We start from the raw sequence: 18,830 nt of genomic DNA, 5'->3' as shown, positions 1-18,830 counted from the left end.
GTTTTCATGGCTGAATTTAGGTAGGTTGTATGTGTCCAGGAATTTATCCATTTATTCTAGGTATTCCAGTTTGTTGGCATACAGCTCTTTGTAATAATTTCTCATGATTCTTTATTTCTGTGGTATGTGTTGTTAAATTTCCTTTTCCACTTCTAATTTTATTGCTTTGGGTCTCTCCTTTTCTTGGTTATTGAGTCAATGGCTTGTCAATTTTGTTTATTTTTTTTTTAAAAAACAGCTCTTCATTTTGCTGATCTTTTGTAATTTTTTTGATTTAGTTTTGTTGATTTCTTCCCTAATTTTAATTATTTCTTTTCTCCTACTAGTTTTGGGTTTGGTTTGCTGTTTTTCTAGATACTTGATATGCATTGATAGCTCATTTATTTGGTGCCTTTCCAATTTCTTGATGTGGGCACCTATTGCTATAAACTTTCTTGTTAACACTGCTTTTGCTGTATCCCATAAGTTTTGAAATGCTGTGTTGTCATCTACATTTGTTTCCAGAAAGTTTTTGGTTTCTCTTTTGATTTCTTCTATGACCCACTGTTCATTCAGGAGTATGTTGTTCAGTCTCCATGTGTTTGCACATGCTCTAGGGATTCCTGAGTTGCTGATCTGCAGCTTCATTCCATTTTGGCCTGAGAAGATGCATGGTATGATTTCAAGGTGTTTTTTTTTTTTTAAATTTGCTGAGACTTGCTTTGTCGCCTAGTAATGTGGTCAATACTAGAGAAAGTTCCATGCACTGCTGAGAAGAATGGGTATTCTTCAACTGCAGGATGACAAGTTCTGTAGATAGCTTTTAGGTAGATTTGGTCTATAGTGTCAATTAACTCTGCAGTGTCCTTGCTGATTGTCTGTCTGGTTGCTGTTCATTGCTGAAAGGGGAGTATTGAAGTCCTCCATTACTGTTTTATTGGAGTCTAAGTCTCCCTTTAAATCCCTTAACAATTATTTTTAAATAGCCAGGTGCCCTGTAATTAGGTGCAGATACATTTATAATAGTCACATCTTTCTGTTGAATTGATCCTTTGATCATTACATAGTGTCCTTTGTCTCTTTTAACAGTTTTTTTTTTTTGTTAAAGTCTATTTTGTCTGATATTAGGATGGCTATACCAGCTCTTTTTTTGTTTTTTTTTTTTGTTTGTTTGTTTTTTTTTTTTTGGCATAGAATATCTTCCTCCAACCTTTCACTTTGTCTGCATGCGCTGTTGTTGGAAAGATGTGTTTCTTGTAAGCAGCAAATAGATGGGTTTTGTTTTTCAACCCATTCTTCCAGCCTGTGTCTTTTAATTGGAGAGCTGAGGCTATTTACATTCAAGGTGACTATTGATAACTAATGACTTTGCCCTGCCATTTTTCCAAAAATATTCCTATTTTTTTACTTTGAATTTACTTTGAACTTTTACTGAGAGATTTTCTTCCTTTACCTTATTTTGTAGTGATGACCATGTTTGTGTGTGCAACACATCGTTAAGCATCTTTTGCAGGGCTGGACAGGTGGTGACAAATTCTTTCAATTTCTGTTATGGAAAGTCTTTATTTCACCTTCATTCATAAATGAGAGCTTTGCAAGGTACAGTATTATGGGTTGACACTTTTTTTTTTTCTCCTAAGACTTGGACTATATTTCACCATTCTCTCCTAGCCTGTACAGTTTCTGATGAGAAGTCCATTGTGAGTCTAATTGGAGATCCTCTGAAAGTAATCTGGCATTTCTCTTGTGCACATTTTAGAATCCTCTCTTTATGTTTTACTGTGGTGAATTTGACTACAGTGTGTCGTGGTGAAGATCTTTTCTGGTCACATCTATTAGGAGTTCTATGTGCTTCCTGTACTTGGATGTCCCTATCTTTTCCCAAATTAGGGAAGTTTTCTGTAATTATTTCACTAAAAAGGCTTTCTAATCATTTCTCTCTTTCTGTGCCTTCAGGAACTCCTAGAACCCATATGTTGAGTTGTTTGATAGTATCCTGTAGATTCTCAACAGTGATATTTTAGTTTTCTAATTTCTTCTTCTTGTCTTTGGTTTCACTGTATAATTTCCTGTGCTTTGTCTTCTAAGTCTGATATTCTTCTGCTTCACTGATATGTTGTTAAGGCTCCTCAATGCATTTTGTATTTGTTCTATTGACTTCTCCATTTCATTTTGATTTCTCTTTAAGGTCTCAATTTCATGGGAGAAATTTTCTTTCATGTCCTGTAAGGATTTAGGAAGCATTTGCTTATGATTACTTCTGTGTAATCTTATGATCAATTTTTTTTGAATTCCATTTCCTGCATCTCATCATCTTCACAATCTAGTATTGAGTGTTGTGTTCTATTGGGGGAGTCTTGTTGTCTTTCTTATTCTTGGTTCTTGAATCGGTGCATTTTTTTGGCATTTGTGGTTTCTTTCTTTCTTTCTTTTTTTTTTTTTTGCTGTGGCAGCTTTTATCTTTGTACTATGACTCTGTAGATAAGTGGAATGTGTGCTTTCAGGGAATATCTAGAAGCTTGTAGTGGGTGTTACCAGGGAGCTCTGTTCAGTTCTCCAGGGTTAAGGGCATACCTAAGGTGAAATATCCAGGTTTGGCATGGTAAATCACTTTTTTTTAATCAGAAGGGAAGTTTATTCTGCTCAGCTGAGCTCTGTCTGAGTACTTGCTCCAGTGGGTACAGTATTTGTCCGCTCTGTACCAAGGACCTCACAAAGGATCTGTGTAGTCCTCAGTGTAAGTTCCGAATCTCCAGCAATGTCTTTCACCAGGTTACCAGGAACCCCCAACCTTGTGGCATCTCCTACTGAGACTGCTCAAAGTCCCAGCCACAGCATGAATCCTCCCACACACCCTCAGTTTTTTTCACAGTCCCAGTTCAGAAGCTTCACACAGTCACAAGCTCCTAGCCCCCTGTTAGTTCTCCCCACCCAAGACAGGAGTCTCCACTCAGCTGGTTGCTGGGCACAGATGCGAGCTGATCAGCTGTTACATATCTCCAAAATGGTGCCCGCTCTATCGGCTCGTTACAGTACCCCATTGTAAAGTGATGGGGGGGCGGAGACAAACGTGTCTGTCCAATCCTTTTTTTTCTCCTTTGGCAGGTATACTATCCCCCATGGGGCTCCATGCCAGGTTTCCTCTAGGCTCTTCCTGCCACTTTTTCACCAGTGGCTTGAGCTCTGTGGTCTCACCTCACTTTCCAGTGCTAATGTGTAGGTGCTTGGCTGCTGGAGTCCCGAGCTGTGGGCACCCATGCCCTCCATGTTGGTCCACCATGTCCCTCTAATTTCAGTAGAGTTTCCTCTGCTGTTTTCTCCCTAACTCTTCCCCAAGACTACAATATCTCCAGTTTTTTTAAACTATCTTCTGGGCTAGGGCGGTAAGCTCTCTCCCTACTCCACCATCTTGGAACTGCCCCTATGATTTTAAAATTTTAAACATTTTAACATTTAACATTTTGTTTAAACATTTACATTTTAAAATTTTGAACGAGGATTTGCCTTCCTGTGGCTGCTTATTTCACTTAGCGTGATGACCTCTTGTGCCAGACATTTTGCTGCAAATGATAGAATTTCATCCTTTTTCTTTATCCACGCATTTGATGATGGACACTTTTGCTGATTCCACATTTTGGCTGTGCTGAACAGTGTTGCTGTGAGCACGGTGAAACAGGTTGACACCTGAGACAGTGGATTCTTTCTTGTCTTTTGTGTTTATACCCAGCAGCAGGATAGCTGGATCATATATGCGCCTCCTTCAAGTGTGCACCTTCCTGACCTTTCAAGTTCAGAGGAGGAATGACCTGCTCTTGGTTCGGTCTCTCAGACTCTTGGCCTTGACTTGTTTCCAGCACGCAGGCAGCAAGGCCTCGGGCCAGCACTGTAGAAGCTGCTGCTGTGCCCCGGGGGGCCCTGGAGAGCTTCACTTGTGGGGTAGGGATGCTGCTGAGACAGAACTTGTGGCTCCGGCACTTAGCCCTCCCGGTTTTTTAAAAGAATCTGTTGTTCAGATTTTTATTTATTTTCTTTTTGTTTGAAAGGAAGAGAAATGGATGGAGAGAGCTATTTCATTCACTTGTAACTTCCCAAATGTCCCCTGCAGTCAGGAATGGTTATGCTAGGCTGAAGCCAGGAAACCAGAACTCAGGATGAGTCGCCCGTGTGGGTGTCCAGGACTCAGTGACTTGAGCCATCACCTGCCTCTCCGGGCGTGCCTTAGCAGGAAGCTGGCCTGGAAACAGAGTATCTGGGACTCGAGCCAGGTGTCCCCCAGTATGGGAGGTGGGCGTGCCAAGCAGTGACTGAACCCCTGCACCACACACCTGTTCCCCATCTCCAATTTTTCAAGGTCTCTCTTAAATATATTGAGGCTAATTTTGTCTGTAAAGGGGTTCCCCATGAAAGGAAGGAAGGAAAACAGTGTAAAAACATTAACTCGATGAACTTCAACCCACACACCGTATTCTCTGAATAAGAGCTGCTAAGAACAAGTCACATAAGCAAGAAAGGCCAACCAGTCTTTCAGTAACATTGGCTCAGTAACCTTATTATTGAAGGTAAAAAATCAAGGATTACTGTTCGATAACCCATGTTTTGACAAATAGTAATCAAATGATGGATGTCCAAGATAGCCACTTGGATGACTGTCCCACGCCTGCACTGCTAATCAGTTAAGGTGATTCACCTGCTCGTTCGTGGCCTACTCATCCCCTGGACTCCCTGTGCCAGGACGACTGCTCTGAGCCTCACTCCTGTGGTCCTTCAGAAATGTATTCCCCCCCTGCAAACTAACTCATTGCCTGAGGACTTAGCTTTGGGCAGAGAAGAGGGAACTGGTTGAACGAGCAGGCTGGACAAGGGTGCTGGCCAATGAGGCTTGGGTCCATCCATCAGCTGATACAATCCTTTTGGGTCTCAGTGCCACACTTGGCCTGTAAGGATTTTAAAGGGTGAGTTAGCGGCATCCCCACATCCCAGCCAGCTGGGCACTCCCTGTCCTGGGCCATGGCTGTCACAGGCCCCACATAAGTGTCCCAGTGAGTGGCCCACAGATGAAGGAACTGGCTCTCCCAAAGACCTGTCCAGGTGTCGCTGGGGGATGGAAAACTTTGCTGCCAGACCTGATCAGAATGACCACATGTGGCATCAGGCACATCATTTCACCCACCTGGCTGTGTGTCTGTCTATGGAATAAAGGGGTTGGTGTTTGGGTTTTCTTTAAGGAATATGTGAATTTCCGTTTCTGGATGGACAGCCGCTGTAACAGACACATTCTCGGTTCTTCTCATGTCACCGACAGGTGTCTCTGATTACAAGACCTCCAAGTGACTGTCTAGGGGCCCAGGTCCCTTCTGTATTGTGGCTCTGCCTGCCTTTATGTTGAGGGCTGTGTGATGGTTCCCAAAGACAGCTGTGGAATCAACCAGCTGAAAAAATACACAAAATCAAGAACCTCTGAACCGGCAAATGGGGAAAAGACAGAGAAGGCCTTCCTGGGCACCCACCCGCGTCCCACTGGCCTAAAGTACGTCACTTGGCCACACCTGAGAGCAAGGACGCAGCAGTCCAGAGAGAAAACTACTTGCAAACTCTGGGAGGCACGGTCTCCTTGCAGTCCCCCCCCCCCCACCCCAGGAGGGGGTAAACTCTCACACCTGCACTGGAGTCCCAGCCTCACCTGCAGGAGGGCAGTGCAGTGAGCCCATCGGGAGAGGCCAGCAGTCCTCACGGGGAACATGTGCACAGGTTCTCCCACGAGAGGTCCCGCTGATGCCTTGTGGTCTCAGCCTCCCGGCACCTTGGTTCCTCCTCTCCTTCTCAAAAGTGTTCATTTGGTTGATAAATTACATAGCGATCCTGTCCGTCACCGAGCAGATGACGGATGGCTGCAGGAAGATGCACAGCGTTGCTGGGAAAAAAACCACACAGCGACTGTTCCATAAAGACAGTGTTGTTTTTTTTTTTTTTTAATTTTAAAATTCTGCATCTGAAAACACAGTATGACAGAAAGCATTTATATACACCTGCAGTGTTTTTGGTATGATACAGTATTTAATACATCCACTGTTTTCTGCAAAAATTTTGCTTTGTCGGACAGAAACAAACTCCCCTAGACAAAAAAATACAGCTAAGGCACAATTTTGTTGTTGTTGTTGTTTTCCTGCTAAATGAAAAGACAGAAAAGGTGCAAAAAATGGGCAGGTTACACAGTTGTTTCTGAGACCCACACATTCTACCTGGAGGAGAAGTATCTGGGTGCTTGGAACTTTGAGTGTTGGTTAATTTCAGATAGTCCAATATCTCTTAAAATACTCCTTTAAATAAATAGCAAAATATCTACATCTTTCAGAGTGTGCCATTTGAATTCATTCTCTCTCTTTTAAAACTTTATTTACAGATTCTTTTTTTAAAATCAATACATTACAAAATATTTCTGTACAGTTTTATGCATATTATGATCTATAACAAAATAGTTATTTTTAAAAACTATATCACCACATGTCTTTGAGAACAATGAAGGGGGCAATAACTTATTGTGAGGCCTCTCTAACAAGTACCCAAATAAACGCTATCGACAACGTAATTGTTATCTTTAAAAAATTAAAAAAAATAAGACGAAGGGACTACAAAGACAATTGCGCTCAATTCCAGTGAATTTCCTATGAAAACCCTGGGGTTGTCTTTGGCCTCCATCAACACTGAGCGATAGGAGGGTAAGGAGGTGTCGTCCGGAGGTGGGGTGGGGTGCTCGTGTTGAGAACACGACCCTTCACGGGGATACGTACCGCCAGCGCGTTCCAGGTGGGAAGGAGGAAGAGATGGACCGAGAGCCTCTCCTGACTCACCCAGTCACAGGGGAGGGGCAGGTCGGGGAGCCGCTGTGAGCGCCCAGCTTGTCCCAGCGGCCCCACGGGCTCAGAGAAGGCTGCGGGCGCTGGCTGCGGTTCCCTGGAGCACCCACGCCTTCGTTTTGCCCATAGGAAAGGCCAGAAGCCCATTTCTCCTACGGAAGACCTTGGTGCCAAGGGCTGCCCACGGGCTCGCGGGTGCTCTGTCTTCTGTGACATTGGTGGGGATGGGACAGGGAGGACGGTCGGCTTCCAGAAAATAATCGTAAGGCCACATTTCAAAAAGGAGGAACCTAAGGCTTTTTGGGGGGCGTGGGCGCGAAGGATTGGGGGGAAGCAAGTGGGAAGGGAATGAAGAATGGAGAACACGGTGATCATGGGGGTGGGTGGCGCAAGGGGGCAGCACCTGCTTCCCGGTGGTGCCTGGGAAGAGGTGGGGGGAGGATTCCCCAGCCAAGTGGAGAGAGAAGAGGCCGCTTTCTCCCGACACGGGCTCGGCGAGAACAGAAGCAAGGACCGCAGGAGGGAAACACACAGGCGTGGGAAGCCCTCCTGTCCCAGAGGGTCCTGTACAGCATCCCGTTTGCAAGGTTACAGAAAGAAATACTTCTGAGAGAAGGGGGGAGGAGGAAAGGGAGACAGAGATGGGGCGGGGGTTTGCATAGATCGTACATTCAGCCCCAGCGGATCTGGACACCTCTCTCCCCCCAGGTAAACGTCTCAGCAGACACAGTGAGGTAGCGTCTGTGGTAGACCCATGAGGCAGACCCATGAGCGAGGACAGCCCCGTGCGGCTCACGCAGAGGCTGCACGGGTTGGAAGGTGCAGCCAAGACTTGGGCTTTGGAGCGGGCCCAGCTGCCTCTCGCCCTACCCCGGCCCTCCTGGACCCTGTCCTCACCTCGTCTGCCCGGCATGACGGTGTAGACCCAGGCAGTCATGAACCTCTGCGTGTCTAAGCAGCAGCAGCTTAGCACCCCCAGTCTTGCTCCTTCTGCTTAGCACCAGGTGTCCTGGGAGCAGGAGAGCTGACCACGAGCGTCCCCTCTGTGGGGCCGTCTCCGGGAGGGGAGGGGCCAGTCCCATGTGAGCCATCCTTTTTTACCCTGCCCTAATGCCAGCTTCTTCCTCTCCCGCCAGGGCAGCCCCTGAACTCCCCGTCCCCAGAGGACAGAGGTCGCTGGCAGTGCCCAGGGGGAACTAGGAAATGTTTCTTCATCCGTAATCTTGGTTTTTTTAAATAGCCAACACTGAACATCTAGATTTCCCACAAAAACCTGGGTCCATGGCTCCCTTTTCCAAAGTGGAAGTCTGTACCGCACTGGACTTGGACTCACACCCGGGGACAGCGGGTGCTGGACCAGGCACAGGCTTGCATCCAGGACCCAGCTGCCACAGGGTGTGGCTTTGGTCTGTAAGGCCCTCCTCGCCATCCCGAAGGCTGAGTAGGCGGACCACCGCCTGCACGTCCCCCCACCCCGTAGTGAACTTGGCTGGGCCCCACACCCAGCTGCTGCTGCTGTCTGCCTGGTGCCTGCTCAGCCACGAGGCCAGCGTTTCAGCCTGTGTCCACCTCTTATCTGCAAAGCAGACAACCAGAGGGCACAGGGGCCCCACCTGCCACGCCACACAGGTGCCCAGAGGAGCTGTAAGCTGCCCCTCTGGGGTGGGGGACTGTGTGCTCTCTCTCATGTGGCATTTTAAAAGTGAAACTGACGATAGGAAATCAAGCCAGCCTGAGCCCTGGTCCCACCAGGAGGTCTTTTTCCAAGAGGAGGACCTAGTGTACTTCTTAAACCCAGGGTGCTGGGCAGCAGGGCTGGGCCTGGCCACGTGCAGAGCTCCGTTTCTGCCTTAGAATTATGGGCTGGGTGGGGAACTGTGCCCAGCCCATGGGCGCTTCCTCCCCCAACCCCAGATATCTACCCCCCAGTCCTACCTCCACGCCTTTTGAGCTCCCGGGGACCTAGTCCGCACTGAGCCTGCCCTGCTGCCACTCCGCACACGGCCTTGTGGCCTGCAGCGACCTCGGCTCTGTGCCCTCGGAATCCTGGGGCCGCCACAGCTCCAGGCTGCCTGAATGATGGCCTCCGATAAATCCTTCTCATACTGGGGGTGGGGGTGGGGCACAAAATAAAAGGAGTTACAGTATCCTCTCCCAGGGAAAGGCTCTCCCTGTCTCACATCACAGGGGGCTGTGCTTGGAATTCTCTTTGTTTAACCAAATAGAAATCTGCAAAATTATTCTCTGGTCCCAAAATACAGGAGACAAAGGAACGCCCACGTGACTTAGCTCTGGAATCACTTGGGAGGAGGAGGAGTCGATGGGGGGAGGTTTGGGGGGGGTGGTCCCCAGAGGAAGCTGGCTCTGTCATTTCTGCTCTGGTTTCTGGGTGGGAAAAAGTAAGATGTTCAAGGGCGAGGGCCCTGTATGGGGATGTGCAGCCCCCAGCACACGCAGGGCGCCCCCAGAGGCCAGGCAAGGAAGGTGGAAGGAAAGGCTGTCCATGCGGCTACAGCAGCCCAGGGACACTGGGGGCAGAAAGAGGATGTGGCCCCCAGGGCAGGGTTCCTGTAGTCTGTGAGACCATCCCGGGGGCTCTGAGGTCACTGGCCCTGCCGTGGATGGCAGCCTGCACCTGGACGGTGCCCACGGGGTCTCCCCCTCTGCCTACCATGGACCTCCCTCCGAAGGAGCCCCTTTTCCTCTGCCTCGGTCACTTCCAAGCCCAAAGTGAGATTGGCTAAAGGAAGCCCTGGAGGAAGCACGCAGGGCTGGCTCAGGCGCCCTGCACACAACACAGTCCTGCCTTGGGCCTCCCGCCTGGCACATCCCGGAGCCTGGGGTGGGCGTGGCTCAGGAATCCCCGCCCTGCAGAAGGAAAAGTGGGGCTCCAAGGGTCCCAAGGGCTCCCTACTTCCAGCCGGTGGGTGACGCAGTTCGAAGCTTTCTCCTCCTGGGGTCCAACATCCCTGCTTTCCTCTGAGGACAAGGTGGGTGCAGGGCAGACAGACGGAGAAAGGGGAGGGAGCCTTTTGTGAACAAAGGCAGCTTCAGTTAGTAAGAGAACGTAATCGACAAGCTGCGAAAACAGCACCTACGAATTAGTCATGGACTAAAACAGAGAAATAATAAATACCAAAAGTGTCCCTTCTCCAAGTCCTCCATGGCCAACAGGCCATCCCGCCTTGCTGGGCGGGGGCAGCGGGCAGTTTCCTCCAACCCATGGGGACAGCTGGCAAGCAGGGTGTGACTTTTCCCAGGGAGGTGGGATGGCAGGAGGCAGGGTGGGCCTCCAGGGGGAGCACGGGAAGGAGAGCCCCCACCCCCGACCCCGATTTCCGGTAACTGGAGCCCGGTGACTAACAGGAGCTTTGATTTTTAAACAAGCTGCCCCGTTTGTGAGACCCGGCCTCCTCCTGTTCGCGTCGGGTGTCCAGATGGGCTGGCTGGCAGCTCCGATAAAGAAGGGCAGGGAATTAAAAACCCGACCTGCAATGCAGCTTCCTGGAGGCGGCGCGTCTGGTCCAGCGCTGTGGTCACTCCCAGCAGCCCCGAGTGTGCCAGTCGGAGGCTTCCCTGCCTGAGCTCGGAACGGAAGGGCCCCGGCGGGTGCCGGGTATTGCCCTGGCATCCAGCTCAGGAGCTCTGTTCCCTGCAGGTCTGCGAGTCTCACGGCCATGGTCCCCTAAGCTCCCGACTTCCAGGAACCAAGAGGTCCCGAATGGCTTGGGAGACTCGAGGCTCCTGTCTCGAAGCATCAGCCCATTTCTGTTACCAAGTGTGGCAGCCTCAGGGGAGGGGGAGTGTGGGCCGGCCACCCACCCTGCTGGGGGGCCTTGGCCATGGCACAGCAAGTTTTCCTGCCCATCTAGATACGCAGACAGCTCAGCCCACAAAGGACTCACGGGAGGCTTGGAGCCCTCGCGAGCCTGCCTCCTCCCTGGGAAAGGGCTAGGACGTGGGCTTCCGGGGCCTGTGACGTCGGGGCTGGCTGGAGAGGAGCGGAAAGAGAAGCAGAAGGCTGGGGCTGGGGCTGGGGCTGGAGGCTTGGGCAGTGCTGTCACACTGGCTTTTACGGAGCCCTTGTGTTCTGCAGAGGGTCCTCAGCAGACGCCCTTGGCGGAGATGGCCCAGTGGGCTGCGCCCGGGGGAGGGGACCTCTCACTCTGCAGCTCGGGCTTCAGCTGCACCCTGGACCTCTGCCTACCTCTGCGCCGAGCCACCAAAGTGCTGCTGCTTGAAACAGAAGTTTGAAATCACTTGTCGGCCGGGGTGGGAGGGGTCGGGGGAGATGAGAAGCTGCAGGACCTGAGGCTCGACCCGAGAGGTGAGACCGCCGCCGGCACAGAGCCGCCTCCCAGCTGACCAGTGGCAGGTTGTTGGCAACCCTGCCCCGGCTTCCAGACCTCCCTTCTCCATCACTCTGCAGCCAGCCGGGCCCCTTGCGTGGGACACCAGGGCTGAGAACCCACCAGCCCCTCTGGCTGCTTTCCCAGTGAGATCCCACCGTGGCGCACGTGTGCCCGGTGCTACCTGAGCCTGCCGTCGGGTTTGACGGCCCCCAGTTCCGACTTGGGGTCGGGGCTCAAGGAGCTCCATGCTGTGTGGCTGCAGGACTGCATGACGGGGCAGGCGGTGGGGCCTGTGGAACAGACGTCCATGGCGGCCCACATGCTGCCCACCAGCGAGTCCAGCCAGCCCTCCAGCGCCGTGCCCGTGGCCGCTGCGTTCCTCCCAGCCTGCTCCACCTGGGCGGGGCTGATGGGCAGGCTGAGGACCGGGTTCAGGCTCTGGAAGCTCTGCTCCATGTAGGCACTGCGCGGGGGCCCGTTGTGCAGCTTCAGGGTCTCCTCTGGAAGCAAAGGGAAGAGGCCGTGGTTAGAGCAGCCACTCACCGTCCCGCCTCTCCGCCCGCCGGGAGCTGCACCGGCCCTCGGCTCACCTCGGTAATTCACACAATAGTCACGTCGGGAAGTTATCCCAGCAGTCCCATTTTACAGGCAAAGAAACGGAGCCCACCAGGACACAACCCGCGTTGTACGGGGCACAGGGCCTTCGTTCATCCAACGCACCTGACAGACTTCAAAAAGTCTGTGCAACATGGAACTAAAACATCGGGTCACTCTGGTGTAAACATTTTGAAATCCACGACTAGGAGGAGGTTAAAAAATGAATGGAAATGCATATTATGGAAAAACTGCATGAATTTCATTTTTTTGCACCAAAAGTAGCTTATCTTTTAATTCCGTCTTCCACAAACTTTTCGAGGTCACCTTGTTGTAATCGCAGAACACCTTCCATGGTCCAGACAGTCGTCCAATGCCTGTTTTTAAGCACCTGCTTTTTGCAAGGTGTTCACTCAACACACGCTTACTAGGCCTCTCTAGTCTTTAAGGAATTTATTTTTTGGATAAGGATATAATGCGCATAGCATTCCTAGAGAGCCAAGACTATTCCAGACAGTGGTATGAGCCAGACAGGTGGAGAACTTACAATTCGGTGGAGACTGACACCAAAAAAGTCCCTAAGGCAGATCATGTCAGGCAGGGATGAGGGCAGAGAACAGACAGGGACCAGGGTCAGAGCAGAGGACCGGTGATCACAGCCCTTGAGCAAAATCCGCCCACCCTTTGGTTTTATAAATAAAGTTTTATTGGAATACAGCTGTGCCCACTTGTTTATTATCTATGGCTGCTTTTGTGCTGCCACGCGGAGGGGAGCGGCTATGGTGGCGAGTGTATTCTGCCTGCAAAGCTGTAGGTATTTACTGCCCAGCCCTGGATGGGGAAGGTCTGTGGACCCCTGGGTTTGAGTGATGCGGGGAGGGGACATCCACGCTGAGTGCTGACTGCTGTGTGGGAACAAGCCACAGGCAGATGCTGAGGGGACAGCAAGTGCGAAGCCCAATGAAGCACCTTCCCCCAAGTCACACCGGTAATGCGTGTTGGAGCCAGGCTGGAAGCCCGGCGAGAAGCCCAGCTCTGGGCTGCTGAGGGTCCGCCGTGAACTCCGGAAAAGCCCAGGCACCAGCGCTGGCCACGCCATGCAGATTCGTCCTGCAAAGCATGAACCTTGCACCAGACGGGGGTGAGACGTAACGCCACGCAGTGGCCCTCTCGGTAACTCTGCCTTGCTGGGGACCTGCCTCGAGCCAGCTACTCTGTCCAGGGCTCAGGTAAGAGCCCAGGTACGGCATCAGCCCATCTGGGTTTATGTCCCCAACTCCTGTATATCCAGCATATGGCTTCTGACTTCGACTCGACTCAACATGCCCAAGTTTTGTTTTGTGAGGATTAAACATGCTAACTCCCATGAAGTGCTTAAAATGGAACCTAGCATGTCCTCAATGCTTGGGAAAGTTTAGCTAGGTTTATTCTTGCTGGTGTGATATGTGCACAACACACACACACACAGCCCTGCAGGGCTGTAAAATGGGCATCAGTTAGACCCACAGCCCTGGCAAGAAGCAAAAGCAGAAGTTCACGTCTATAAACCATGAAGGAAGGGTGCATGGGAGGGGCTGTCACTACGCTCCAGGGCTTCAAGGTGGGGAGGCAGAGGTGCAGGCGTTGGGGGTGTGGGGAAGCAGCCCGTCATTCCTAGTTTGCAGGACTTCCCAATCATTGCCTATTTTAGTGCTACATACAAGCATGCACCTAGAAGACTGGCGACGCATCTGGGGCGCTGCGTTTCACCAAAGCAGACTTGGCTCAGTTCAGCGTGGCGAGGGATGGAAGAGACCTAGGAGACAACACAACCACCGGAAGACAGCGCTTCCGTCTGCCTGACAGCAGCTGTCCCCACCAGCGGCGACCAGCAGGGCACGGAAATCAGCAGGTTTGCTGCTTCTACTACGTGTGGTCCTGAGAGGGGAAGAGGGAGAAAGACCCTATGCCCGCCCTTCGTTCTAACAGCAACAAGAATACTGGCTTGACTGCCATAGACAAGAATGTAATTCCCTCAAGCCCCAATGCTCCAGGGCCCTGAGCGCTGGGGTTGGCCCACCTCTCTCGGCTATCGGCAGACATGTGTGGCACCAGAGCCTGTCTGTGCCACCTTGTGCAAGATGACAGGCTGGGGCGGGGGAGAATCCAAACTGCTAAAAGGCAGGAGATTCGGGTGGAAGGAGCAGCTAGCAAACACCAGGAACTAAATATTGCGGTGGGTGCAGAAACCCTTATGAAAAATGAGGTTAATGTGGGAAATGCTATTACAGTATCAGCTTGTGATACTTGCCTCTATAATTAAATTTTCTTCAATTCCACCTCATCAGATTTCTTGAGATTACCAGGGACGCGTCAATAGCAAATTACTCTTGATGAATCATTTTACAAATTGCATTGCTCCCACCTTCGTGTTCCTTGTCATTGCAACATGGTTAACAAATACGATTACTGATGCCCTGGGGGCTGCATCCTCTTGGGGGTAACACGACCCCTGGGTTGCTCTGGGCACGGGTGGGAAGAGGTCTGCCTGTCTCAGAAACCCTGGAAGAAAAGCTTGGGGAAATCAGGCCCCAGCGAAGTTCCCAGCGTGCTTCACTGCGGGGGTGGGTTTGGGACCACGCCTCTGTCCTGTCTTGCAGGTGCATCTCTCCCATCCTGGACCTCCTGCGGGAGGCCAAGGCTGCGTACCTCACCACTGCAGTACACTAAGTGAGCGGGCTCGCGTCCGCTGGTTCTGAAAGGGCTGTTGGCCTGGTTCAAACAGGAGTGGAACAGGCTTCCATCTCCAGGACACTAGGTCTCTGTCTTTCTCTTGCTTAGCACAAAGACAGCAGAAGTGGATGGAATTTACTTCAAGCCCCTCCCCCTTTAGAATTCCAGCATACCCTCCCCGGGTCTATGCCATTGTCATATGGCCACCTTCTGCACCTGGCCCCCCTCTGCACACCTGGCCAGCCCAGAGCTGTTTTTAGCAAACAGAGGCTGTAGTGTGCTCCTGGCTTCCAGGTTTGTTTTTGACAGGCAGAGTTAAACAGTGTGAGAGAGAGACAGAGAGAAAGGTCTTCCTTCGGTTGGTTCATCCCCCTCAAATGGCCACTATGGCCAGCGCTGTGCCAATCCGAAGCCAGGTGCTTATCCTGGTCTCCCATGGGGTACAGGGCCCAAGCACTTGGGCCATCCTCCACTGCACTCCTGGGCCACAGCAGAGAGCTGGCCTGGAAGAGGGGCAACCGGGACAGAATCCGGCGCCCCGACCGGGACTAGAACCGGGTGTGCCAGCGCCGCAGGCAGAGGATTAGCCTAGTGAGCCATGGCACTGGCCTCAGGTTTGTTATCTTTGAGACAGAGAACACTTCCCAGGCCTGCGGGTTCCGCATCTGTGGATTTAACCAATTGCAGATTGAAAGTAACTGAAGGGAGAAATTGTGTCTGTGTTAAACACGTCCAGACGTTTCCCCCTTGTCATTGTGCCCTAAGTACGCAGTGTAACAACTATTTCCATGGCATTCGCGTTATATTGGGTTTTAGGCTCTGTGCAGGAAACTCGGGAGGAGGCAGGCAGGTTGCGTGTGCAGCCTACACTGCTGTTACCCCGTGGAGTCTGGTATCTGCCGGAGGCCCACAGACACAGAGGGCCCTGGAATCCTGCTTCCAGGATCTTTCTTATGGCTGTGCCTGCTGAGCACACACCTTTCTTGGGACAGCTGCTGGTCTCGCAGTTAAAATGCCTGCGACCCATGTGAGAGTGCTTGGGTTGGACATGGAGCTCTACTCCCGACTTCAGCCTTCTGCTACTGCAGACTCTGGGAGGCGGTGGCGAGGGCTCAGGAACCCGGGGCCCTGCCACCCATGCGGGAGACCGGCAGTGCGTTCCTGGCTCTAGGCTTCAGCCCTCACCCAGCCCTGGCCACTGGGGGTACTGGGAGTGAACCAATAGATGGGAGACCTCTCCCTTTCGATCTCTTTGCCACTGAAATAAATAATTTAAAAACCCTTCCTTGAGGCGTAACGGTAGTCACACCAAACAACAGACGGTGTTTACGTGTCCACCAGTCAGGTTCATGAAGCTGCAGCTTTGTAGACCCCGACGTAGAAAGCACAGCAAGTGTCAGTACGAAATGTATTTTGCTTTTAAAAGCAGCACGGGGGACGTTCTGTCCATGCTTTAAAAGCACTGAGAAACCTCTACAAGGATCCACACCAAACTGCCGGCAGAGGCTGCCCCCGCAGGCAGGATTGGAGCCACGAGAAAGACATTTCCCTTGGCTCCCGACAGTGCAGGAGGAGACACGGAAGCGTAAAATAAACCTTTGAGGGGGAGAGGGGCAGGCAGGCCCAGGTCTGACACCCTGCGTGTTCTCTGTGTCCTGTGGACGCCACTGCCTTTGTGCGGACTCACAGACACTGAACTGGCACGCGTCACGGCGCTGGCTTTGTTTGTTTTGGAACTTCCAGTACATGCACCCGGGCTGTGACTTATCCCGTGACGCCCTCCTGGACAGAGTGCTCTCCAGGCTGACGCCGGCCAGCACTGTGCTACAGCAGTGTTCATGGCTGCATAGTACTCCAGTGCACTAGCAGACCGCTTACACGCTGCACACTCGTACCGTTTCTGATTCTGCGCTGCCGGGAACACTCCCACTGTAACCGTTTCTGCATCTGTCTCTACGGGGCCTGCGATTGGGGTAGACTTTTCAGACAGTAAACGTTCCACTTCACTAGGCTAAACCGTTTTCCAAGCCCATCTCCGCAGTTTACCCTCCTGCTTAGCACGCGCAGATGAACCTGACCCTCCAGGCTGACTGACCCAGGGTGCTGTCTGACCTTCGTCATTCCCAACATGGCAAGGGAGGCGGAACCCCCTGTTGCTTTAAATTCGCATTTCGGCCATGATTAAAGAGGTTGGACGTGTTTTCGTCAGTCAGTCACGCTGTCTGTTGGCCCGTTCACCCTTGTACAACAGGGCTGGCCATCATTTTGTTCTGCAGCTTCAGAGAGGAAATATTGCTGGCTTTGTGGGCCATGGGGTCTCCGTCACAGCCATTCAGCTCAGGCCCCAGTGCAGGCAGCCATGTAGATGAGTGGGCGTGACTGCGTTCCAATCAAACTTTATTTACAACAACAGGCAGCGGGCCAGGTCTGGCTTATGGCCAATCGTTTGCCAATCTCTGCTGCCGTGCACGAGTACTTCTGGCCAATGTGTAGCGAGTAACTTCCATTAGGATGCGGCTGGTCTGTCTGCCTACTGTCTCCTGTGTTTGAGTGGAATTCTCATCCCGAGTCTACACAGTATACAGATTTGCTGAGACTCAGCGCCTGCCAGGCCTGGGTTCATTTCCCACCTCGTCTGAAAGGGGATTCAGACCCCCTGCAAGGCCAGGGAGAACATCTAACAGGGATGTGGTTCAAGGGCAGACGGCACTGCCTCGGCGTGCAGGGAGGACCCTGGATGGCTCTCGGGGCGGGCGAGCAGGACAAAGGCCCAGGAGCCAGGAGCGCGGCTCTACAGCGGCCACGTGCCCCGCGTCCGAGTGCCGTGCCCTGCAGAGCCCCCTCCCCCACCACCCCGCAGTGCCCCCAGGAGCACTCACCTGGCTTGATGGGCTGCCTGTTGGAGAAGGTCAGAGGCGCCACCAGGAACCTGGTCTCTGCCACGGGCACCCAGTGGTGGAGGATTTTCACCGTCCAGACCCCAGGCCGCAGCGGCAAGTTCAAAGGGGGCTTGTAGTGGGTGAACTCGGCAGTGGACTCGATGAGGATGTCGTAGGTGGCGGCGATGATGTTGACAGGGTCCACCCAGACGACGGTCACGGTCACGTTGGGCCCCTTGCCCCACTTCTGCATGCCCACCGGTTCATCCAGGGGCCCCAGGAGGCCCCCAAAGTTGCGGAACAGCCGCTCCTTGGCATCCCAGTCGGTGCCAACCTGAAACAGAAGAATGAGTCCTGAGACCACGGGGCCTGAACCAGGGGCTGGGTCTGCTCATTCAGCTTTATGTACCCCTTATACAGGTGAGAAACAGAGACCTCAATTAAATCAACTGCTTAAAGTTGCACTGCTAGGAAGCAGAAGAACTGGGATTTGGGGCCAGTCTGGAGATCACAAGGCCTGTGGTCCCTTCACGAACCATTGGGTCTTGTGTGCCCAGTACGTGGTGTGTGCTTGGGAACGCCCACGCCCCGAATGCAGGCAGGAATGTGTGAACGAGTGCAGGAAGCGCTCCCGGTGAGCAGGCACAGCTGGCTTCTGTGTGGGTCCTTGGTTTTCCAAACTACATTGGGAACGACTGCTCGGGAAAAGAAGAGAGCTCAGGGTTCGGAGTTGTTCTGGCACAAGCTAGGACAGAGTGGGGACCCTCAGCCTTGCCTGTCCTCTGCAGGAGCTCAGTGGCTCTCCTACGAATGGACAGTGCTGGCTCCCCAAAACACCCTGAACGGCACCGCTGGGATGGATGACATCACATAACTCACCTTCCCCCAGCCGGCTGATGTGTGTGTGTGTGTGTGTATACATGTGTATGTGTTTGTGTGTATGTGTACATAGGTGTGTTGTGTGTATGTAGCTTTAGCAATTAGCTTTAGGTTTCTCTCCTTCCATGTTTGTTACCCACAATTTTTAAAATTTTCAAATATATTTTTATTTATTTGAAAGGCAGTGTCAGAGAGAGAGGGACAGAGAAAGAGAGGCCTTCCACCTGCTGGCTCACTCCCCAAATGGCTGCAAAGGCCGGAGCTGGGCCAGGCCAAAGCCAGGAGCCAGGAGCCTCTCTGGGTCTCCCATGGGGGTGCAGGGGCCCAAGAACTTGGGTCATTCTCCACTGACTGCCCAGGCGCATTCGCAGGGAGCTAGATCGGAAGTGGAACAACCGGAATGTGAACTTGAATATGGGATGCTGGTGTCACAGGCAGTAGTGTCATCCTCTGAGACCAACCCCTGCCGTCTACAACTTATTCTCTGCCCAGAAAAACCCCGCCACATGTTCTCTCACTGTTCAACCCCCTGCAGCCTCCCAGTGCTCCAAGGCCCCAGTGGGCCCCTCCAGCACCATCTC

General features: G+C 52.1%; 1 protein-coding gene and 1 long non-coding RNA gene across 2 annotated transcripts in view; one reads left to right on the top strand and one right to left on the bottom strand.

The window, feature by feature from the left end:
* Window positions 1–6,336, top strand: part of LOC103348570 (uncharacterized) — a 226,909-nt gene extending 220,573 nt beyond the window's left edge. Inside the window, exon 5 of the long non-coding RNA XR_016225721.1 lies at window positions 5,282–6,336. This is a non-coding gene — a long non-coding RNA (uncharacterized LOC103348570). The remainder of the gene's footprint in view (window positions 1–5,281) is intronic.
* XYLT1 (xylosyltransferase 1) overlaps window positions 1,379–18,830 on the bottom strand; it is a 335,879-nt gene continuing 318,427 nt past the window's right edge. Inside the window, exons 11-12 of the mRNA XM_070064777.2 lie at window positions 17,371–17,704; window positions 1,379–11,685 (exon numbers count right to left, since the gene is read on the bottom strand). Coding sequence (XP_069920878.2) covers window positions 11,363–11,685; window positions 17,371–17,704 — 657 coding nt within the window. The 3' untranslated portion in view covers window positions 1,379–11,362. The remainder of the gene's footprint in view (window positions 11,686–17,370; window positions 17,705–18,830) is intronic.

The sequence above is a fragment of the Oryctolagus cuniculus genome, chromosome 19, assembly GCF_051225735.1.
Source record: "Oryctolagus cuniculus isolate XC-2025 breed Fujian yellow rabbit chromosome 19, ASM5122573v1, whole genome shotgun sequence".
Classification (NCBI taxonomy): Eukaryota; Metazoa; Chordata; class Mammalia; order Lagomorpha; family Leporidae; genus Oryctolagus; species Oryctolagus cuniculus.
This window is presented reverse-complemented; position numbering and strand designations above follow the sequence as displayed.